Source organism: Lacerta agilis, chromosome 1 (genome assembly GCF_009819535.1).
Source record: "Lacerta agilis isolate rLacAgi1 chromosome 1, rLacAgi1.pri, whole genome shotgun sequence".
NCBI lineage: Eukaryota > Metazoa > Chordata > Lepidosauria > Squamata > Lacertidae > Lacerta > Lacerta agilis.
The window spans coordinates 132,931,103-132,951,750 of NC_046312.1; the positions used below are offsets into that span (position 1 = coordinate 132,931,103).

At 42.3% G+C, this 20,648-nt stretch overlaps 1 protein-coding gene across 3 annotated transcripts in view; it reads left to right on the forward strand.

Moving 5' to 3' along the window:
- IQCA1 (IQ motif containing with AAA domain 1) overlaps positions 1-20,056 on the forward strand; it is a 78,229-nt gene extending 58,173 nt beyond the window's left edge. For 2 of the 3 annotated variants that reach the window (XM_033172358.1, XM_033172367.1), the window contains 6 exons: positions 1,392-1,499; positions 4,745-4,944; positions 13,717-13,803; positions 17,225-17,402; positions 18,446-18,684; positions 19,701-20,056. In XM_033172358.1, coding sequence (XP_033028249.1) covers positions 1,392-1,499; positions 4,745-4,944; positions 13,717-13,803; positions 17,225-17,402; positions 18,446-18,684; positions 19,701-19,841 — 953 coding nt within the window. In that variant the 3' untranslated portion in view covers positions 19,842-20,056. The remainder of the gene's footprint in view (positions 1-1,391; positions 1,500-4,744; positions 4,945-13,716; positions 13,804-17,224; positions 17,403-18,445; positions 18,685-19,700) is intronic. The other variant, XM_033172375.1, reaches the window with a different exon arrangement.
- The last annotated feature ends 592 nt before the right edge of the window (positions 20,057-20,648 follow it).

Below are 20,648 nucleotides of genomic sequence, written 5' to 3' on the forward strand. Positions count from 1 at the left end.
TCAGGCTGGCACCAAACACTAAATTAAATGATGCTTCCAATAGCATTTCCCTTCCTGTGTTTTGAAGATGTTTCTTGGGAAGCTGCAAAGGTCAGACTGTGCACTTCAGAGATGCCACAGGAACCGAGCACAATTCTAGTCTCATACCTACAGTACATCTGACCCCCTTGCTGTTGCAAAGGCACTGACACCAGCCGTCTCCAGGCTGTTTCCCCTTACATGCTTTTAAAACCTGGGTAGAGAAAAGTAGCATCCACATCAGCCCTAAATATGGAAGAATGTAAGCATTTATTCAAAAGCATAATTTAGACCAAGTTAAAAACATCTGATAGAGTATAAGTCGATTCCACTTCTGTGGTGCCACTTCTGTGGCTCACTTTTATACTCTCCTCCAATTATGCAAACTGCTTCGGGTCCTGATGTGCAAATCAGTCATCCAGCCTGCGTATGGGGGCAAAAGACTAACCGAACCATCCAATAGCTGCTGCTTCCCTCTGAAGTTTCACTTAGGGTAGCCAGTGCACATTACCCAAACCCTCCTGCAGTTTATCTGGTAAAGCAAATGATTAGTGGTTCTTGGGCTGAAACAATCTCAACATATGCTCAGACTTTTAATGGCGAACTGGTCTGGTTTGCTGGCATGGAGCTGCGTATGCTATTAACTCTTGCGTCCCTCTGAAACAGGCTTCACAAGCCCGACCCTTTTCAGGATCTGCTTCATGGGTCAAATTTGAACGGGTAGGCAGGGGCAACCCACGTGGATATCAGATGATGTCAGTGTCAAAATCCCTTGTGCTCCACTCTCCAAGGCAGCAAAAGATTGCAGCGTGGAATGTCCCTGTTCAGGGTTCCTTCCAACCAGTCAGAATACTCTTCCCCACCACCCGCACTTCCAGTTTTCCATTCCCCCTCCCAAACTACAGTCAGTATTCTCTGCCCACTGAACATTGGATCGTGTGTGTGTGTGTGTGTGTGTAGGGGTGTTTCCTCTCCTTATGGTTTAGTCTTCTAAACATTGTTTGCACTTCTGCACACCTTGGTTTTCATCCAACCCTGCAAACACTTCCCTCTAGTACAGACTGTGCAGTTGTCATTTTTATGTACTTGCCAGTTGATGAAATAATTTACACAAAAATAGCAGGAGGGTCAAAATTCCAGTCCATGTTCATTTAAATTGCCGGCTGAATATTTCCACTTCTATTTTTATTTTGTATTCATGTTGGGGGATGCATTCCAAAACCATATTAATAATTATTAGAACTCATAGATTTAAATCTGTTATGGCTTAACAGGATGCTAAAGTTGTATTCCCTGGCAGTTTCTAATGTCTGGAGTTACACATTTTGCAATAGTACAGTATCACCCATGAAGCCTTTTTCTCTTCCCTGTAGGTGAGTACAGCTATCTGGGGTCTACCCTTCGGCAGAAAGACATAGAACCAATGCCCTCTCTCACAGATGTCAGGCAGCTCATCGCTCTGTATGGCATATTGCCATTAGGTAAGATCACAGGAGAAATGGTCAGAGGGCAGGCACCATGCTTTGCTTCCTGTCAGCCTCATATACTTTTACTAGCTATGACAGTGCTTGGTTGATTTTGGTTGAAAGCATTCTGCAGAATTCTTTTTCAATTAAGTATTCTGAACTGATACAGTATGGTTTTAATAGCATACTTAAAAGGGGAGTGTGGTTGCTATGTGTTTGACATGCCGTTTCGTTGCCGTTTCTTGTTTGCATGTTAACAGTTTGGGAGCTGTAGCACATAAAGGAAGTCACTTGGGGAAGGTAATAGCTAATACAAGCTCCAGTGATTATAAATTTAATCAAGTTAGGGAAAAGGCTACGGTTGCAATTTACCTTTTACAAACCAGCTAATGTGTCTTGCTGTTGAACAATGGAAGCATTTATGGAATTAATCAGAGCTCATTTCATATATTGGAGAAAGTGCTTTTAATTGTTCCTGCCTTCTATAACTCTAGCAATTAATAACCAAACATGTATGTTTTCTTAAATGTACTATCTGCATAGTATATTGTTCAAATATGGTACGTATAAACCTTTACTGGGGGGGGGGGAGGCTTTTTCCGCAGGTTGCAGCAGACCTCCTGTCACTTTTCTGAACATGATCCACTCCAAGCTGGACCAGTTTGCAGATTTTCAGAACAGATCCATGTTAGCAGTGTGGATGAAAGGATTTGTCAATTTCGGTTTCTCATTTTTCCAGTCTAAAATTCTGCTCTCCACATTTCTACAGCAATTTGAGATTTTTGCAATTTAAAAAAATTGTGAAGATTAGAGAGCATTTTTGTGTGAATTTCTCCCAATAAACAGGTTTTTGTTTGCAGTTTCTCCCAATATAATACTTGTTGTATATAATTTTCATGAATATAATCATCTTTGAGCACATTTCCCCCTAATATATGCATTTTCCTAAACATAGTTTGGATGGAGAACTGCATCACAGCACATTCAGTTAAGTGTGAATTTCGAAGAATGACTGTGTTTTGGTTCTCAGATTTTATCAGAAAGTGCTAATTTGATAAATTCAACTTTAAATACCACATTGGCCCGAATATAATCCACACTTTTCCCCCAAATTCCGACCGTGAAAAGTTAAAGTGCGGCTCATATTTGCGACCTTACCAAAACTGGCTTTTGGATTGGCTGCGAGGCGGCACGCTGTGGCAGGGAGCCATTGGATTGGTCTGCAGCAGCGCCATTGTTGGATTTGGCGGAGCCCAACTGCAGCGCTCGGGTCCACGTGGGCTCCAGGCGCACTGCAGAAGCCTGTCAGCTGTGAGGCAGCCTTCCCCCAAGCTGAGCAGTGGCTGCAGCCCACGCAGAGTTTGTCCTACGTGTTGCAATCTCTGATCACCTGTGAGGCAGTTCCTTTACAGCTGGGCAGCGGGCGTCTTCCGGTTACTGTATTCAGGAGTGGACGGCCGCATGGGCCTCGGTGGTGAGAGTGTACTTGTTTGGGACGGGTGCTTGTGGACCCCCTTTCCATTCCCCCCACAACCCTCCCTGGGCAAGTGTTGTGTGTGTGTTCCTCGTTGTGTGATTGCGCTTCATTCTCTCCTCTCCAATTATAAGGGAGAGGGTTATATTTAGGGACTGTCTTCTTTCCTTTTTCCTCCTTGAATTTTAAAGTTGTGGCTTATATTCGGGTGTGGCTTATTATTCAGGCCAATGCGGTATGAACTAAATTGAATTCTCTCACCTCACAAGCCATGGCCAGAAAAGGTGTGAGAACAATCAGAAACTCCCAAATAGCAAGACCGCAATCCAGTCAAAGTTGCACACTTGTAAATCTTGTTGACTTCAATAGGATAGTTAAGTACTTGCTCTTTTACTGAAATCATTGGGGCCTACAAGTACATAACTTGCCAAGTGTTTTGCCATACTGAATTTCTGCAGATGCATTACTAGATACACTATTTGTAGAAGGGCGGGTGGATTTTCTTATCTTTGTCTGTTTTCTAAACTATTTAGACGCAAGAGTTGTTTTTAAAAGTTTATGGGTGATATCCACGAGTGCAACACTAACCACATCTACTCAGAACTAAATCTTATTGAATTCAATGGGACATATGTGACGAGCCCTTTCAGTGTCCCACCAAGAGCCCTCACAACTGTAAAACGTTTCCCCTGACTGTGTCTCTCCCTAGGGTTCACCGACGACTAAAATGAATCCCCACAATGATGTTATGAGAGAAGTCCTCGGGGTACCTCAGTTCTCCACGTTCTTAAAGTGAAACTCCTGCCACCTTGGGATTCTCCCACCCTGGGTTCCCAAACTGCTGCAGCTTGCCCTTTCCTTCTGGCAACTGCGTGGCACCTTTGGCTTCCCTGCCCAGTCCTCTGTGTGTTAGGTAAATAAGCCACCCGTCCCCTTTTCCTCAAGGAAACCTCTAGTGCTTATCCCCTCAACCACACCTCTAGAGGTACTGACACACTGCCAGAGTCCACAAACGTTGAACAACAAAAATATGTTTATTGAGGTAACTTATATATAAAGGAAGTTAAGGTAGATTGCGGTTACAATGTTCTTCATTTAGGTACATAAGCTTGGATACAACTTTCAACAGGAATAAACGTCTTCCTTTCCTAACCTAAGCCTAACCTCCAACCCGCTCTCCCTCTCACCCTCACTCCCTGACCCACAACCCACAACAACCGCCCCAACTGCCATTCTCCCCTTTTAAAAGGTGGAAAAGACCCGCCTCTGCGATTGTGCTGCCAGTCATCTAGAGTGGGTGTTAACTCTTCGAGTGCTGGGCACCTGCTCACACCCAGGCACAGGGTTGGTCCGTTACAACATACTCCCAGGAAAGTGGAGTTTGGTCAGAGTAGACCCATTAAAGTCAATTGACTTCAATTATTTAAACCCATAAATTTCACTATGACTATTTGGAATTGCCTCTAGGAGACGACTCCATATTTTACTTGTTCCATTTGTAATTATTGTAGCTCTTATCCTGTTGTATTGTGAAAAACTTTAATAAAGATCTTGTTGGGGGCGAAATGGGTCTATTCAGAGTATGTCTGATGTTAGATATCACCCTACATGTTCCAATCGCTGACCTGAAAACAAAAGCTCTTGATTTGGCACCGTCAAATCTTCCCCAAAACCACTAATGGCTGGGTCTCTCCCCAAGTCAGCACTGGGAATCACATGGTGGAATGCTGGAATGACTACATATGTACCTATACATCGTCATATTGTTCCCATTTCACCTCCATAGGTTCTCAGTCTGTACATGAGAAAGCACCTCTGGTGAAAGCCTTGCTTTTAGCTGGACCCGAAGGAGTCGGGAAAAAGATGCTTATTCATGCTCTCTGCACTGAAACGGGAGCCAACCTCTTCAATTTGTCTGCAGCTAATATTGCTGGCAAATACCCTGGCAAGGCTGGTCTGCAGATGATGCTTCACATAGTGTTTAAGGTAGGAACACAAAGATCCTCTCATTTTAATTTTCTCTGCAAATTTATATAAAACTGTATTTTAGTTATACAGTAAGTATTCTATTCCATATTCTAATAGGTGATTTATTGTGTATCTCATTTTGATTCATTGTTATAATAATACAATAATACATTAGGGAAGTTTTTAATGTTTGAAGTTTTATTCTGTTTTTAGTTCTCTGTTGGGAGCCACCCAGAGTGGCTGGGGAAGCCCAGTCAGATGGGCAGGGTATAAATAAATAAAATATTATTATTGAAAATAAAATTGCATTTTTAAGAAAATAGATGGCTTCACTCACATAGGGGCCTCTAAAATGTTATTTCTCATCTTGTAGAAATGGTATCTGAAGAAGTGTGCATGCACACGAAAGCTCATACCTAGAACAAACACAGTTGGTCTCTAAGGTGCTACTGAAAAGAATTTTCTATTTTGTTTCGACTTGTAGAAATTTGTTTACATATTTGAAGCCCAGCCCATACACCCATGAGACATCCAGGTATAGGGCAGTATATAAACTCAATAAACAACAACAACAACAACAACAACATTGTAAGGTGCACATCTTTCAGTCTTCCTGCCTTGCCCAAATAAATTAAGCACCACAGAGAAATTGATATATTATGAATATATCATGAGCATAGGAACAGTATTCTTACCCCTTGCTATGTTACCAGTCAAGTCAGTGTTTAGCTTATCAAAAAGTTAGAATATGCTTTACAACTACATGTTAGAAATTAATATTTAAAAAACCCAATGTTTTAGGGAAATGATTAAATCACAGTTATCCTTTCTCTACTCCTATGAAATAGCTTTGTTGTTGTTTTCATCTCCATCATCGTCTGCCATCTTAGAGTGCAAGAACCCCATGTTCCATATTTGCTGAATAGCAGGCATAAGCATGAGAGGGAGGGATTTTCAGGGGAGAAGTAATACTCTGGAGGGAGATGCTCAAGTCTTCCTTTCCCTGCTGCTCTTCCCCCACCCCACAGGCCCTTCTTCCTGAGCCATTATTCTCTCTCTCTCTCTCTCTCTCTCTCTCCATATATATATATATATATATAATAAGTTTTCCAATTTAATAATCCAATACAAACCACATTAAGACATTCCAAATTACAATAAAAAGGGCCAAATATAAATGCCAAATTTTATATATTTTGGGTGACTTCCCATGCTCTGAATTTCGTGAAGTGCTGATCATTTAATATCACATTGCATTTCTTAATTAATCAATAAGCCATTCCGATGTTAATCCTTCATATAGTTTTCATTTACTTTCAAAACCACTGGTCTGTTCAACTTTCGCCTTCTTAGTTCTGCATGAAATGTTTTTCCCTGATGTTTTCCACAGTCCAGCAATTCCACAATCCAGAATTCTTCCATCCTTCCACTCGGGGTAGCTGCCAGAGTCCTCATCCAGTCAAGATTATAATTAAACCACAATGGCAGTAGACTGCTCTTTCAAGTCTTTCAAACAGTTGCCTTTCAGGGGAGGTTTACCAGGTAAAACCATGAGTACAAATATATCAAAAGAGAATAATAAAGGCTCACCTCCCCCTGGGGCTATATGATTAATCCATCAGTTAATTCAACAAGCAGGACTGTCTTTGTGCTCTTTTCCTTGCACCTCAGCAGTTACTTTCGTTTTCTGCACAGGGATATTTTTACTGCATCAGTCCACCATTAATCCGAGGCAGATACCCAGAATTCTCCTCTGGGACTCCTTCCAGCTGCTGGTGAGATAGTGCCTCCATGCTAGCACAATAACTTCACTCAGGAATTCCTTTCATCTTTCCCTTAATAGTCATTTACAGACTCATAGTCAAAAATTTCACACAGTCCATTTCATAGTTAAACTTAACGTCCACTCACATATTTCAAACAGTTGTCGTTGGGTTATGGCAAAAGTCTTTCTCCAGATCGAGTCCTTCTCAGTGGCTGGCTAAATTAGCAAGTTATTTTATCTCTGCTAGCTCAGAGCATGCCTGTTAATTAAGTCCGAATTTTTATCTTAAAAAGCAGGTGTTCTTTGCTCTGGAGAGTTACCAAGATGTGCGGTGCCTTGTACCCAGCGGGGAGCAGATATCGGACGATCTGCGGGGGGGCTGTTCCACCCCCCCCAAAGCCTTGGGGGGGTGGGGAGGATAATTACTCCCATATTGTCCTTGTTACCCGCACAAAGTGGCTCCTCTCTTATGGGAATGGTCAATGGCCATGGCATCCAAACATGAAGTGCTGAGCCATTACTCTCTAGTCAGGTTTCCCCACCCCACCCCAGTATTTGAGCCAAAATTTGGGGGCAGGGTGACGCAGTTGCAACAGATGATTTGCAGGGGGGAAGCAACACATGGATAAATGATTATAAATCTCCTCCTGTCCTCTGCTGCTTTTATGAAAGTGTTCTGTCCCTGCATTCACTATATTAGCAACTGTGTGCTTGGAACTCATTTAACCCCCTTAATGACTAATCATTCACTAATAACCCCAGTTCTATCAGAGAGAATTAAATTGCTTACCAACTTAAAGTTTCAAACATGACACAGCACAAGACACACTTGGGAAGTAAATGGTAAGAATTCTACTAGCATTTTAATCATTCTTTTTAACTGCCTATCAGCAACATCTTTTTTGTAGTACAATGCATCAGAAACAATGCACAGTCTCAATGAGATGGAAAATCTGTGATGGATGCTCATACATACGAAAGAAATAATTAATATCCTACACACAGAAGAACAGCATTTCTGGAATGAATCTCCTGGTATAGTCTTCTCCCTAACATATAGCTTTCAATGTGGTTGGTTATTTTTTGAAAAGAGGAACATCATGTCAGATGCAGGTGTACCACTTTAGTGATAGCTAGATGTAAGTTTCTGGCACCTAATTGTTGGTATCCATCCGTCTCATTTGACTGTTCTGTGTAGCCAAAAGCTGGAAGACTCGTTCTTGCAGGGTGTAATCCAGCTATGGCTCTCCCTCCCGCAGCAGTGATGGCCCCCAGCTTGGATGGCTTTCAGAGAGGGTTAGATAAGTCCATGGAGAAGAGGACTGTCAGTAGCTGCTGGCCGTGATGGATGGCTTGGCTCTGCTTTCACAGTCAGAGGCAGCCATGCTTCCGAATACCAGTTGCTGGAAGTCCCAGGAGGGGAGGGGGCTCTTGCGCTCAGGCTCTACTCCGTGTTTGGCCAATGTGAGAACAGGATGCTGGACTAGATGGGCTGTTGGCCTGATCCAGCAAGCTCTTCTTAAGTTCTTATTCATCTGAATGTGGTCTACATACCAAATGTCCCCATAGGTAAAGGTAAAGGGACCCCTGACCATTAGGTCCAGTTGTGTCCGACTCTGGGGTTGCGGCACTCATCTCGCTTTACTGGCCGAGGGAGCCGGCGTCCAGCTTCCGGGTCATGTGGCCAGCATGACAAAGCCTCTTCTGGCGAACCAGAGCAGCACACGGAAACACCGTTTACCTTCCCGCCGGAGCGGTAGCTATTTATCTACTTGCACTTTGACGTGCTTTCGAACTGCTAGGTGGGCAGGAGCAGGGACCGAGCAACGGGAGCTCACCCCGTCGCGGGGATTCGAACCGCCGACCTTCTGATCAGCAAGCCGTAGGCTCTGTGGTTTAGACCACAGCGCCACCTGGGTCCCCCAGATGTTCCCATACTGGCAGTTAAAATACTGATTTGGGGCTTGATAACTAGAACTCAGAAAGACCCAAGGGTAGTCCCTTCTCATATTTTATAATTATAATATCACTTGCTAAGCCATGACTATTACCAAGTATTATTTTAGAACTCACAGTGATGGTGAGGTAACTAAGATATTCCAGTTACCAATTGCTATGAAAAATTAAGAGATTTTACTTAAGTTTATTTCCAGGGAGCAGAGATTCACCATTAGGCAGCTTCTTTGGCTGGTGGTTATTATATCTTTATATATTATTGCATTTTAATATTCTGTTGGAAGCCACCCAGAGTGGCTGGGGAAACCCAGCCAGATGTGCGGGGTATAAATAAATTATTATTATTATTATTATTATTATTATTATTATTATTATTGAATCTTAAGTCATTAAACTAATATGCTTCAAATGTAGAATATTTATTTTTATCAGGGTTTTTTTTGTAAATATTGATCAAAGCTATAGGTTTTGTTAAAAAACAAGTAAGGAGGCTCGCCTGGTGCTTTTGCTACATAAGTCTCAGCACCAGGCAAAAACATTCCTCTTCTCCCACCCCTTTGGCTAATTAAGCAATCCTTTTAAATTGTGTGAGGAGGGTTCATGCTTTGTTTGTTAACTTTGTTGTGTATTTTTGTGCTTTTATATTATAAACTGCCCTGTGAGCCTCGGTTGAAGGGTGAGCAACCAACCCCTAAGCTGAACTGATAGGCTTTCTAAATAAAAATGATGGGCATGTGAAGCTGATGGAGTTAGATGGGGGGAACAAAGAGGCCCAGAGCTTTGTCCTCAACTCCATGTTTGCATCAAGGGCCTCTGGTGGAAGAGGGGAGCTCTGTGGCAAAGCAAGGCAGAACTCATGCTGGGTGCAGGGCAGACTGAGACAAGGCAAGAGCAAGAAGGGTCTGGGCTGAACTCAGGGCTCAGGCTGTTTTCTAGGAACACAGAGCTCCAATGTTGCTTTAGCAAGGAACAAATGTGACCCCCCAACCCTGTATAGCAGCCACAGCTGCATCTAATGGTTAGCACCACCTGTGCTGAAAGGTGCTAAAGGGACTCAGCCCTCTCCAGCAGTCTCCTAGAGTGGCAGAGCAGAGGAGACTCTAGCCTCACTGGTTCTTCAGTAGAGTCTAAGAGTAGTAGAGCCACATCATCTGGGCAGAGGGGTGCTGGTCTCACAGGCATGTCAGGTAGCAGCGTTTCTGCATGCTCCACCCCTTCCGAATTAGGAGTCCTCAGCTCCATCACCTGAATAGGAATTGGATTCCTGGTAGCCCACAGAAACCTCCGCCTCCCACCATTGCAGATTAGGGCTTAGAATTGCCCAGAATGTGCTTTTGAAACTTTTCAAAGGCGGTTAGTTAGCAATACTGTGGCTGCTGTTCAAGAACTAATAGAATCATAGTATTGTAGAGTTTGAAGGGACCCCAGGGATCACTGAGTCCAAACCCCTGCAGTGCAGGAATCTCAACTAAAGCATCCACGACTGATGGATGGCCTTCCAACCTCTGCTTAAAAACTTCCAAGGAAGAAGAAGGTTACCATCAGAAATTCATTCCTGGAGTTTAGTCAGAATCTCCTTTCTTGTAACTTGAAGCCATTGGTTCAAGTCCTACCCTCCAGAGTAGGAGAAAACAAGCTTGCTTTATCTTCCATGTGACTGCCCTTTAGGTAGTTGAAGGTGACTATCATATCTCCTCTCAGTCTCCTCTTTTCCAAGCTAAACAGACCTGCTCCTACAACCATTCCTCATAAGGCTTGGTTTCCAGACCCTTGTTCCTCTTGGTCGCTGTCCTCTGCACATGTTCCAGTTAGTCAGTATCCTTCCTAAATGGTGGCTCCCAGAACTGGCCACCTTTGCTGTGTGGAACAAGTTATGCAGTCTTTTAGCCAGTGTGTGGTAATTTCTGTTGCACACTTTGCTTGTCATTCATTTATAATGAATACAAGCATTTGTACTAAAGTGTTAGTAATACACAAATTTAAATTTAATAAGTGTGGTTACTCAGTTAACCAACTGATTAGCATATTGATTAAATGTAAATACATTTTACTGTTTGTGTATCTGAAGAAGTGTGCATGCACACGAAAGCTCATACCAAGAACAAACTTAGTTGGTCTCTAAGGTGCTACTGGAAGGATTTTTTTGTTTGTTTGTTTGTTTCGAGTTAAAAAAAAGATTGTCTTTGTCTCCCTGGGTTTGGGGAGGAAGGCACTGACCCTTGGAGTTTGTGAAATTGACGTATTACTTGTAATTCACTGATTCTTCCAGAGAGATTGGGCACTGGAAGCATCAAGTAGAAAGGAACAGATCAATAGAATAAATCTTGAGTTAATATCACTTTATATCTGTATAAGCAAATAATTAGACTTTCCTTTTAACTTCATGATAACTTGTAATCCTTTTGGGTTTTTTCTGACCATGTACCAGTATTTGTAATGTATCTAGTAGTAGTAGAAAAATAATTTGAATAATTGCAAATATTATCAGCATCTGATGAATTAAAGGTAAAGGGACCCCTGACTGTTAGGTCCAGTCGCAGACGACTCTGGGGTTGCTGCGCGAACCAGAGCAGCGCACGGAAATGCTGTTTACCTTCCTGCCGGAGTGGTACCTATTTATCTACTTGTACTTTGAGGTGCTTTTGAACTGCTAGGTTGGCAGGAGTAGGGACCGAGCAACGGGAGCTCACCCCGTCACGGGGATTCGAACCACTGACCTTCTGATCAGCAAGCCCTAGGCTCTGTGGTTTAGAACACCCTGCCACAGAATTAGGGTCTGCCAATTGAACACTTACACCACAATACACCCAGAATTTCTGAGTATAAATGTTATTCTTGTGAATATTGAGCAAAGCACAAGATAATTCTCTGCTTAAAAGCATGATTATATGGTTATTTGGTTTCTGAGTCTTTTTTCGGCTGATATCGCTGGATGTGTAAAGTATTTCTGTGCAACCTTGAGATAAAGTCAGCTTAAAAATATAACATTAAGAAATAGTCTTGAGGCTACAAAATGCTCACACATAATAGAAGCCTCAAACAGCTGTATTTATTGCTGCTTCGCTGTAATAGAAATGGACTACAATCACAACATGAGAACAAGCAACAAAGGAATAAACTTCTGGTTGGGGCTGGTTTACAGAACACTTTCTGGAAACAAAGGCTGAACAGTTCAGAACAACAAGCTTCATCTGTCATGAAATGCTATCACAGTCTTCACTTAAAGCAGTATTAGAAAGGTTAAGGAGCCATCTGCTGGTGGCTGCAACAAAATGAAGAGCAAAGCACGCTAATAAAATTTCAATTATAAATTAATTGCATAGTCCATTTAATTATACATAGATTCAAACTACTCATGGATAATTCAAATGAAGTACTTTCATTGGAACATACAGTCTGCTGCATATCTGCCAACAATTTCAATTAGATACCAATGGATTGTGGGAGTCTCATTTGGTTTAAAAATACAGCCGAACAGCAGAATCTTGATCAGATCAGGACAACAGAACACCCCTGTTCTACACAGAGGCTAATCTGCTCATTAATAGTTAATTCTTGTAAACTAGAAAATAGAGGCCATCATATAGATGATTTATCTGAGTTAATATAAAGTGGGAACACTCCCTATCTTGCTTCAGGTTATTTAACAGCAAAACAGACAGTAATATTCTAGGATCTGCACCTGTCTATTTAACAATATTGATTATACTGTAGAAGCTTAATTGTACAGTGTGTATAACTGATCAGCTCCTTAGAAGAAATGTGTTTTTTTATAAAAAAAAATTGCACGAAGAGAAGGAAAAATAGGAATTCCAAATTCACATAGTTTAAAAATACATAATTTTAACTAGAATTATTAACAGAATAAATTGGTAGAATTATCAGTGAATTTATTATGTACTGGCTAAAGTGTGCATTTTATAATGTTATTGGGTTCAGCAGTGTGTATGGGGTGTTAGGGGAGGGGCAGTGCCTCTGTAGGGGGAACACCTTTGTCCACCTTTTGCCCCCACCCTCAGGAGCACTCAGCTCTCACCTGTGGCTCCTGGAAGCTGGCAGCAGGCACAGCAGCCACACCCCAGGAAATGCCTTTGTCTGGCCGGCTAAACCAGCAGGTGAGGGTGGCTGATGCATCTCAAACCCTCAGTGCATTAGGAACTTCCGCTACATGTGAAGACAGACTCCAGAGGACTGAGTGGACAAGCTCAAGAAGGCCATTTCTCAGGGATAGGCAACCTAAGGCCCGGGGGCCGGATGAGGCCCAATCGCCTTCTCAATCCGGCCCGCGGACGGTCCGGGAATCAGTGTGTTTTTACATGAGTAGAATGTGTCCTTTTATTTAAAATGCATCTCTGGGTTATTTGTGGGGCATAGGAATTCGTTCATTTCCCCCAAAAAACATAGTCCAGCCCACCACATGGTCTGAGGGATGGTGGACTGGCCCACGGCTGAAAAGGGTTGCTGACCCCTGCCGTTTCTGCACATTCTGTATAGGGATTGAGGGGTAGATGGGGTCCATCAACCTGGGAAAGAAGCCCATCTAGGAGAAGGAAATCTCTGATCCTAAACCTTCACTACCTTGGTGTGGGGTAATCCTGGCTAGGCCCATGGTCAAGGGTGCCGTGGGAGAGTCTTCCTCTCTCTCTCTCTCTCTCTCTCTCTCTCTCTCTCTCTCTCCCTCCCTCCCTCCCTCCCCTCCTTCCTCACATCAGCCATCCTTCCTTCATATCTGCAAATCTCTCTCTCTCTCTCTTTATCCCTCTATCTCTGTCTCTTTCCCTGGCCCAGCCTGAGTCCTGCTCCTGCTCCTTCCCCTCTCTGCCTTCCAATCCCGTCCAAGATTCCTTCTCTTCCTCCTCAGCAGCCAAAAGAGCCCCATTTGAAAGTAGCTCCCTTGGCTGTGACTCCTTTGACTGAAGTCAATGAGGGAGATACTGCATGGTCTGGGAAGGCACAATGAAGCTCCGATACCTGGAACATGGTGCTGGGTCAAGATGTAGAACTCTCTTCTTTACTTAGCCTAACTGGTGTGTTGAAGTGTTATGACGTGAAACTCTTCCACCTCTCAGGTTGCCAAACAACTACAACCATCAGTCATATGGATTGGAGACACAGAGAAAACTTTCTACAAGAAGGTGCCTAAAGCTGAAAAGGAGGTAAATCCAGTTTTTCATACTATAGTAGCAAAATCACAGGTTCACAAACAAAAGATAGCATTTCACAGCATCACGAGACTGAGTGGCTAGTCTTTGTTTTTCCTTTCCTTTTTTAATGTATTGAAGCAAACAATGAGGTTGGTATTCAGTAATCTCACTGCATGCATAACCTAATGCTGTTGTCATGCAGGTGCCAGAAAATGAGGAATCCAAAACAGAGCATATCGCTTATCAGAACCATGTATTTTTGGTGTAAGAACACAAGAACCCTGATGCATCAGGCCAGTGGCCAATCTTGTATGTTTTTTGTGTTTTGGTTTTGTAAACTACCCTGTGATCTTTGGATGAAGGGCAGTATAGAAATTTAATAAATCATCCCCATAATGGTCCTGCATCTTACCCCCCCCCAGTGTCCCGTGGGAAGCCCAGTGCCACCCTCCCGCCCGCCCTCCCTCCCCCCTTGTGATTCTCAGCAGCAGCAGCTGGCATTCCTAGGCATGCTCCCTCTGGCCGTGGGGGTGGAGCAGAGCCCCCGTGGCTGGGAGCCCTGGACTGCCTCATCCTCCACGGGTTGGTCACAAAACATGTGCTAACTTCTGGCTTATACAGAATTCTTCACTGGGCACCATGGAAATGGAAAAACCAAATCTTTTTAAAAGGCAAAAAGGAGAGGCAAGTTAATTCATTTAATTCATTTTTTACTTTTTAGAAATCAGTTACATATTAGATGCTCAAATGTGAACAAAAGACTTGAGTCTTGAACAAGCTTCAGATCTTGAAACTCTTAATTACGTTCTATTTATCATTTGTTTTCATGATAAAATTAAAAGAGCAAATTTGCCTATTAGTGAAATATTAGTTGAAAAGAAGCTTTAATCTTACAGGTGTTACCCCTTGATTTTAGTTCTAAATTTGGTTGTTCCCAGGTGTAACTGCAGAGACATATGAGAGAAGCTTTTCAAAAATTGCATGTAAATGTTGAACCTGGCTATGAGGTGACTGATGCCCTCTACTGGTTAAAGTTGGCATAAACAGCTTGCACACTGATCTCATGTGCATGTGTTATTGGGCCAATGCTCTTCCACAAACCTTTTCATGTACTCTTAAAGCAACAGAAAGTACTCCATTAAATGTTTTGTATCTCATACCCTAAAGTGAAATAGTCCGTTAATCTCAAACAGTTCCACATAAACACTTAAACTGTGACTAAGCGTTGGTTTTGTACCCTTTGTGTGTAAACGTTTGAAGGTATGAAGGCAGTCAAGTCAAAATGAAGCACATTGATTTCAAAGGGAGAATTTAACAAATGATTAAATCTCAACCATCAATATTAGTGATCGCAATAAGTGTTTAGAGTTGGCTGAGTTGTTAAAGCTGGTTAAAGCTAAGAGTCCATTCAGTGGTGGCCGTGTTGTATGCAAGAATAGCCCATCTAGTCCAGCGTCCTGTTCTCATAGTGGCCAAACAGGGAGCAGAAGAGGCCCCCCCCCCCCGCCTCCCTTCCCCTGGCTTGCTCCAACCGTGGAAGTAGAGCAGGGATATCCTGGCTCATAGCCATCGATGGCCCACTTCCCCAAGGACTTGTCCTATCCTCCTTTAAAGCCATCCGAGTTGGGGGCTGTCACTGTCTGCTGGGAGAGGGCATTTTGATCAGACACACAGGAATAGCTTCTTCTTCCTGTTTTCAGAAGCTTCTGTTCAGAGTGCTGATAGACTGGGAACTAGTAAAGTTCTTACCCACTTCCTCTTCTCCTTTCCATGGCAGTTAATTCAATTTGAAATACTGATAAGGGGGATTAATTAGTTGAATGAATATACATATAGCAGTGTAAGAGATGAAGATGGGCGAAACATCATTCTGTACCTTATGAGATGCTGCTCTAATGAGGCCCCTAACTTTAGAGAGGGTTTTCTGGCATTTGGGGGCTGCTGCTTGAAGGGGGAACCTTTCAAGTCCCCTGAATGTGAATGGAGCAACCCTTACTCCAGTCCCAATCCTGGACTGAATACCAAAGCACCATCCAGTTAATTACTAGTACATCTATCAAATTTAGTTGCAGCATTTACAAACATGTAATTAATTTAAACCAAAAACTAGATTCAGAGTTGTGCTTTGAAAACAACTGTTTCTTTAGCTTGTACAGGAGGACCATGCTAAAGATCAGTGCTGTACTTTGAATCCTGGTCCTTGAAATCTTGTTACACAAGACTTCTCCCTATCTAAGCCAAGTTTTCCACAGATACAGCAGAGATCAAGTGTATTCTTTTGTGGGTTGAGTATTTTTTATTCCTAAGTATGCCACAGTATTTTAACTTAACAGTTACATGTGGTCCCACTTAGCGAACACAATGTGTTTCCTGGAAATCATTCATTGGGTGAGTGTTCACATAAGGAGTCCACAATTTCCATTATTTCCTATTGAAATATTTCCAATCTGGGATTTGTCTGATCTCTTCCCTCCCCTGCTGTCTTAATGATTTCTTCCTGAAATGGCTTCAGCCAGTCCACAAAAGAGAGGTAAAGGGGGGGGGGGAATGTCTGAGCTCGCTGATTTATCCAATTTTTCCTCTTCTTTGATTTGTCTGATCTGCCCCACCCTTTGATTTCTGCCTGAAAATGGCTGTCGCTGGCCAGCAAAGCACAAAAAAGGAAGTAAGGAATTCATCTGTTTGGATAAGTGAATCTGTGGGGCATATAGTGAGGTTTGGGCATAATTCTCTTAAGTGCAGATAAGTGAATTTTCAGATAGCGAGTATGCAGATAGCAGGACCTGTGTGTAATTGGTATGGGAATGATTCCATAACTTAAAAACTGTATCTGTTTACACACTCTTTTTTGTGTATATTAATAGCTTTGTTCCAAAGTGTGATCCATCAGGAAATAGGCTGTTGGAGTAGCAGCATATGTTTTACTGTAACATTGGAACATCACAATAATGATGTAAGAACATTACTTTGATACTGTCGCTAGATACAGTGCAGCTCAGCAGATATATAAATAGAATGACTAGCAATTATTACAAGAATATTAACCTTAGTTTTAGCAAGCATCTCAAGGCAGAGTTTTTAATTTGTAAATTCAACAAGGGTGGATCTGAACCTAAGCAAAAAAATGAGCCTAAGCAAGAAAAGAAAGGATAGAATCACCATGACAAATCCTAGCAAATATGTCACATATTTGTGCTATGAAGATTGAACAGGCTACCCAAAAAAGCTTTTGCTTTACTGTAATCAAAGCAAGCCCTGCCAAATAGAATTGACTATTCCTGCAAATATATGAGAAGTCTAATACCACGTTATGCCTTCATAATCATAAAATCAAGTGGGTTTGTTCTGAAATCGTATATTGATCCAAATAAAAGTTTCGCATATGATACCTACTCCTATCTAACATTTCACTTACTTGTATTTAATCTGGAAGTTGGAACCCAGGCGACTGAAAAAGCAACTTCCTAAAATTCTGAAAACCCTGAAGACTGAAGACCGAGTATTGATAGTAGGAACCAGTAAGCGTCCCTTTGATGCAGACCTCAAACCCTTTTGCAGAGTTTACAAGAAAATCATTCTGGTTCCAAGGCCAGACTACGCATCAAGATTTGGCAAGTATCTGAAAACGTGATGAATGTGCTATTTACATAAAGCTAATTTATGCAAACGTGCTCAAAACATTTGTAAAGGCTGCATTATATTAAATAGGCTATCAGAAATCCATTCTAGACAAAGTTGGTTGCAGTGTGTGTGGTGCCCACAAGAGTTTCTCTGGGTTGCAAATGTGTCCATGGGCACAAAATGATTGGTGGCCCCTGGTCTATGTATTGTAGCATGTCCCCCTCCAAAAAACACCATCAGGAGTAGTAGACTATACAGTAGTCAACTGCACAGTAAAAGTCAACCGTTGGCTTGTTTCACTAAATCAAAGTTAAGAGGGGCTACAGTTTGTGTTCAAACGTAGCAAGTCACCACCATTAACTGAAACAGAAGTGAAAGTTTCTGATCTCCAGAGGAGACAAGGAGAGAGGGAGCATGCAAACCTGGAGGCCCTAAACCAGTGTTTCCCAAAGTGGGCAATACCGTCCCCTGGGAGGCGCTGGAACGATCCAGGAGGGCGGCAGGAGCCTCGGGTGCAATGGGGGGCATTGGATAATAGTAACGGGGTGGTGGAAGCATAAAGAAAGAAGAAAATTTTGAAAAGCAGTTTCATCTGTTGTGTAATGACGCTTCCCCCCAGGTTGGGTGCTGTTGTGGGACGAGATGCCTCCCCTGGATCTGGCACTTGTGCTCAAGGCAAGAAGTTTTACCTGGGCTTGGGTGAACCCTTTTCATCTTCACTCAGCCTGGGAAGTGGATCATAGCTTGCCTGACTATTTGGCAGGCAGGCTGCAACACCGAACCTGCCCTGCCCCTGGGGTGGATTGGACTGAGCACAGGGGGGCAATGAGTTGTGTTTTTGTTTAAGGGGTGTTTTGCACAGGGGGGCAATGAGTTGTGTTTTTTTTAAGGGGGCCCGTAAGTTGTTTCTTAAATTAGTAGACATGCAGTCAGATGCTTAAACTGATTATTGTGTTGCTATAGCTGCTACTGCTACACAAGCAGGTTTCTGAACATTCAGGTCATAACCTAATTGTGTTTTATTATTGGACAGTTTTATGGAAACACGTCATTGAGCAGAATGGAGGGGTATTCTCCAAAAATCTGAACGTCAGCTGCCTGGCACAGGTTTCTGATGGTTACACTCAGGGACACATAGTCAAAGCAGTTCAATCAGTCTTAACTGAACGACGCCTGATGCAGCTGAACAAGAAGCCACTGACTGCTGCTGAATTCCTGGTGTGCCTAGCCAGGCAGGATCCAGTTTACAAGGAGGAGGAAGAAACATACAAGGTAGTGTTTGCCTGGTGATAATCCTTTTTGCCTTAATTAAATAGAAAAACAGTTTTGCACAGCACTTTCAAATGTATGGTTTGCCCCCAGGGTCTCAACATACATTTGGAGGTGTGTTAACATCCTGATTTCCCTTCACCTCCACAGATTTGGCATGATGCCAGCATGCTGTGTGTGTTGCATGCAGTACAGATATGCCTGATACCAGTGATCTTTTGACCATCCTGATTTGGAGGTTTAGAATAACAGAAGTACTTTCTATTATTACTCTACAAAACATGACATGCCTATAGTAAGAGTGCCAGTCCACAATGAGAAATATCCATTATCCCAAGTTTGTTGAGATGAATACCCAATTCTGTTAAGAAAGAGACCCATCTCAAAAGCAGACATTTCCTACTTCTTGGGATACCAGCAGTGTTTTAAGGCCAAAGTATTCCCATAGTATTTGAAAATACAAGTGTTGCAAAATGATTTTAAAATTTTCTATCACCTAATTGTAATCGTTGCCCGCTTGCATCTACTTCATTTTTGTAAACAAAACAAAACACTATTAAAATTCCTAGCTGACCTTCCTTGTTTAATTTTTGTAAAAATAAAATATAATCAGGAAAACCTGCGACAAAGAGTTAACGATTTCCCCGCTCACTGATATCAGATAACCCAACTCACTCACTCATCTTGCGACATTTCCAAATATCAAAGAACAGAATTTTCAGCTACAGTTATATACCCTGGGAGCTAGGGTTGATCACAGAGATTGTAATGCTATCATAACTATAGCAACTTAAGTACCACAGCTATGTATTCATGTTAATGAGCCACTTCAAGCAGATGATTGCTACTGTTCTCGTTATAATAGCGTTCTCAGGAGATCTAAAGACTGTGATGCCGCTTCTACATGAGCCACCCACAATTAGGGTTCTTATCAGAAAAGGACTACAGCAGGCAGAAAAATACATGTTACTTGCATACTTTCAAGCTTCTAAAAAAATTATTTCCGTCTGATTCTGTAGGCTTGGTATGCAAGGACTCCTTTGGGGAAAGCTCGAATCAAGTCGCTGACCGTGAATGAAGATACCGGGAAGGGGAAGGGGAAGGGGAAAGACAAGGGAAAGGGGAAAGAGGAGAAGAAGAAGAAAGGGAAGAAGAAGTAGGAGGAACGGTTGCTTGCTACTCAGCACAGCTAATAGCATTGTTACCTGTTGAATGGGGGGAGGTGAGTCTTCCTTTGACATCACAGGTCCCTGCTTGATATCCCAGAACAGCCTACATCTAAAAATGTTTTGAACAAGGCATCAGTGTGACGCTCAAATCCTTTAAGGTAAACTAGTGACCACTGAACTTTACTATTTCTACCTAGACAATTTATTAAAAAATTTAGATAGGATAGGTGGATTCTTACAAATGTATTATTAAATTTATGGTAATCTGTCTAAAAATGTAATTGTATATTTAGACGCTCGTTTTTTTTAAAATCATTCCTTCTTCCTCACGTTTCCCCCGTTGAAGGTGCAGCTTAAATACACGCAAAGGCATCTCCATAGGCCTCCACAAAGCCCCATTTCTCACTTTCCACCTTCTTCATCAGCTCACAAACAGCTGAGCAGTGAATGGGAAGTCCCAGAACTTGGAAGAACTTTCCAGTGTAGAGAGAGGGAGAGCTGGATGCAGATATGAGAGACACACAAGTTCCCATTCCTTGGGCATGCAAGTTGGGGCAAGTAGGAACTCGGCTGAGCTTTATGGGGGTGCTTCTCTGTGTTATAGGTTATATAAGTTTATGCCTGACTAAACTTTTTCAGCATCTGTATGTATCTGTACATCTTGATGTATTCTACTTTTCAATAAAATGTTCAGAGCTCAAAAGGTTATTTTCTATTTTAATTTAACTTCCGTTTCAAAACATGGTATCCAAACCACTGAACATAGATGGTGATGATTTTTAAAATTACAGGGGCCTG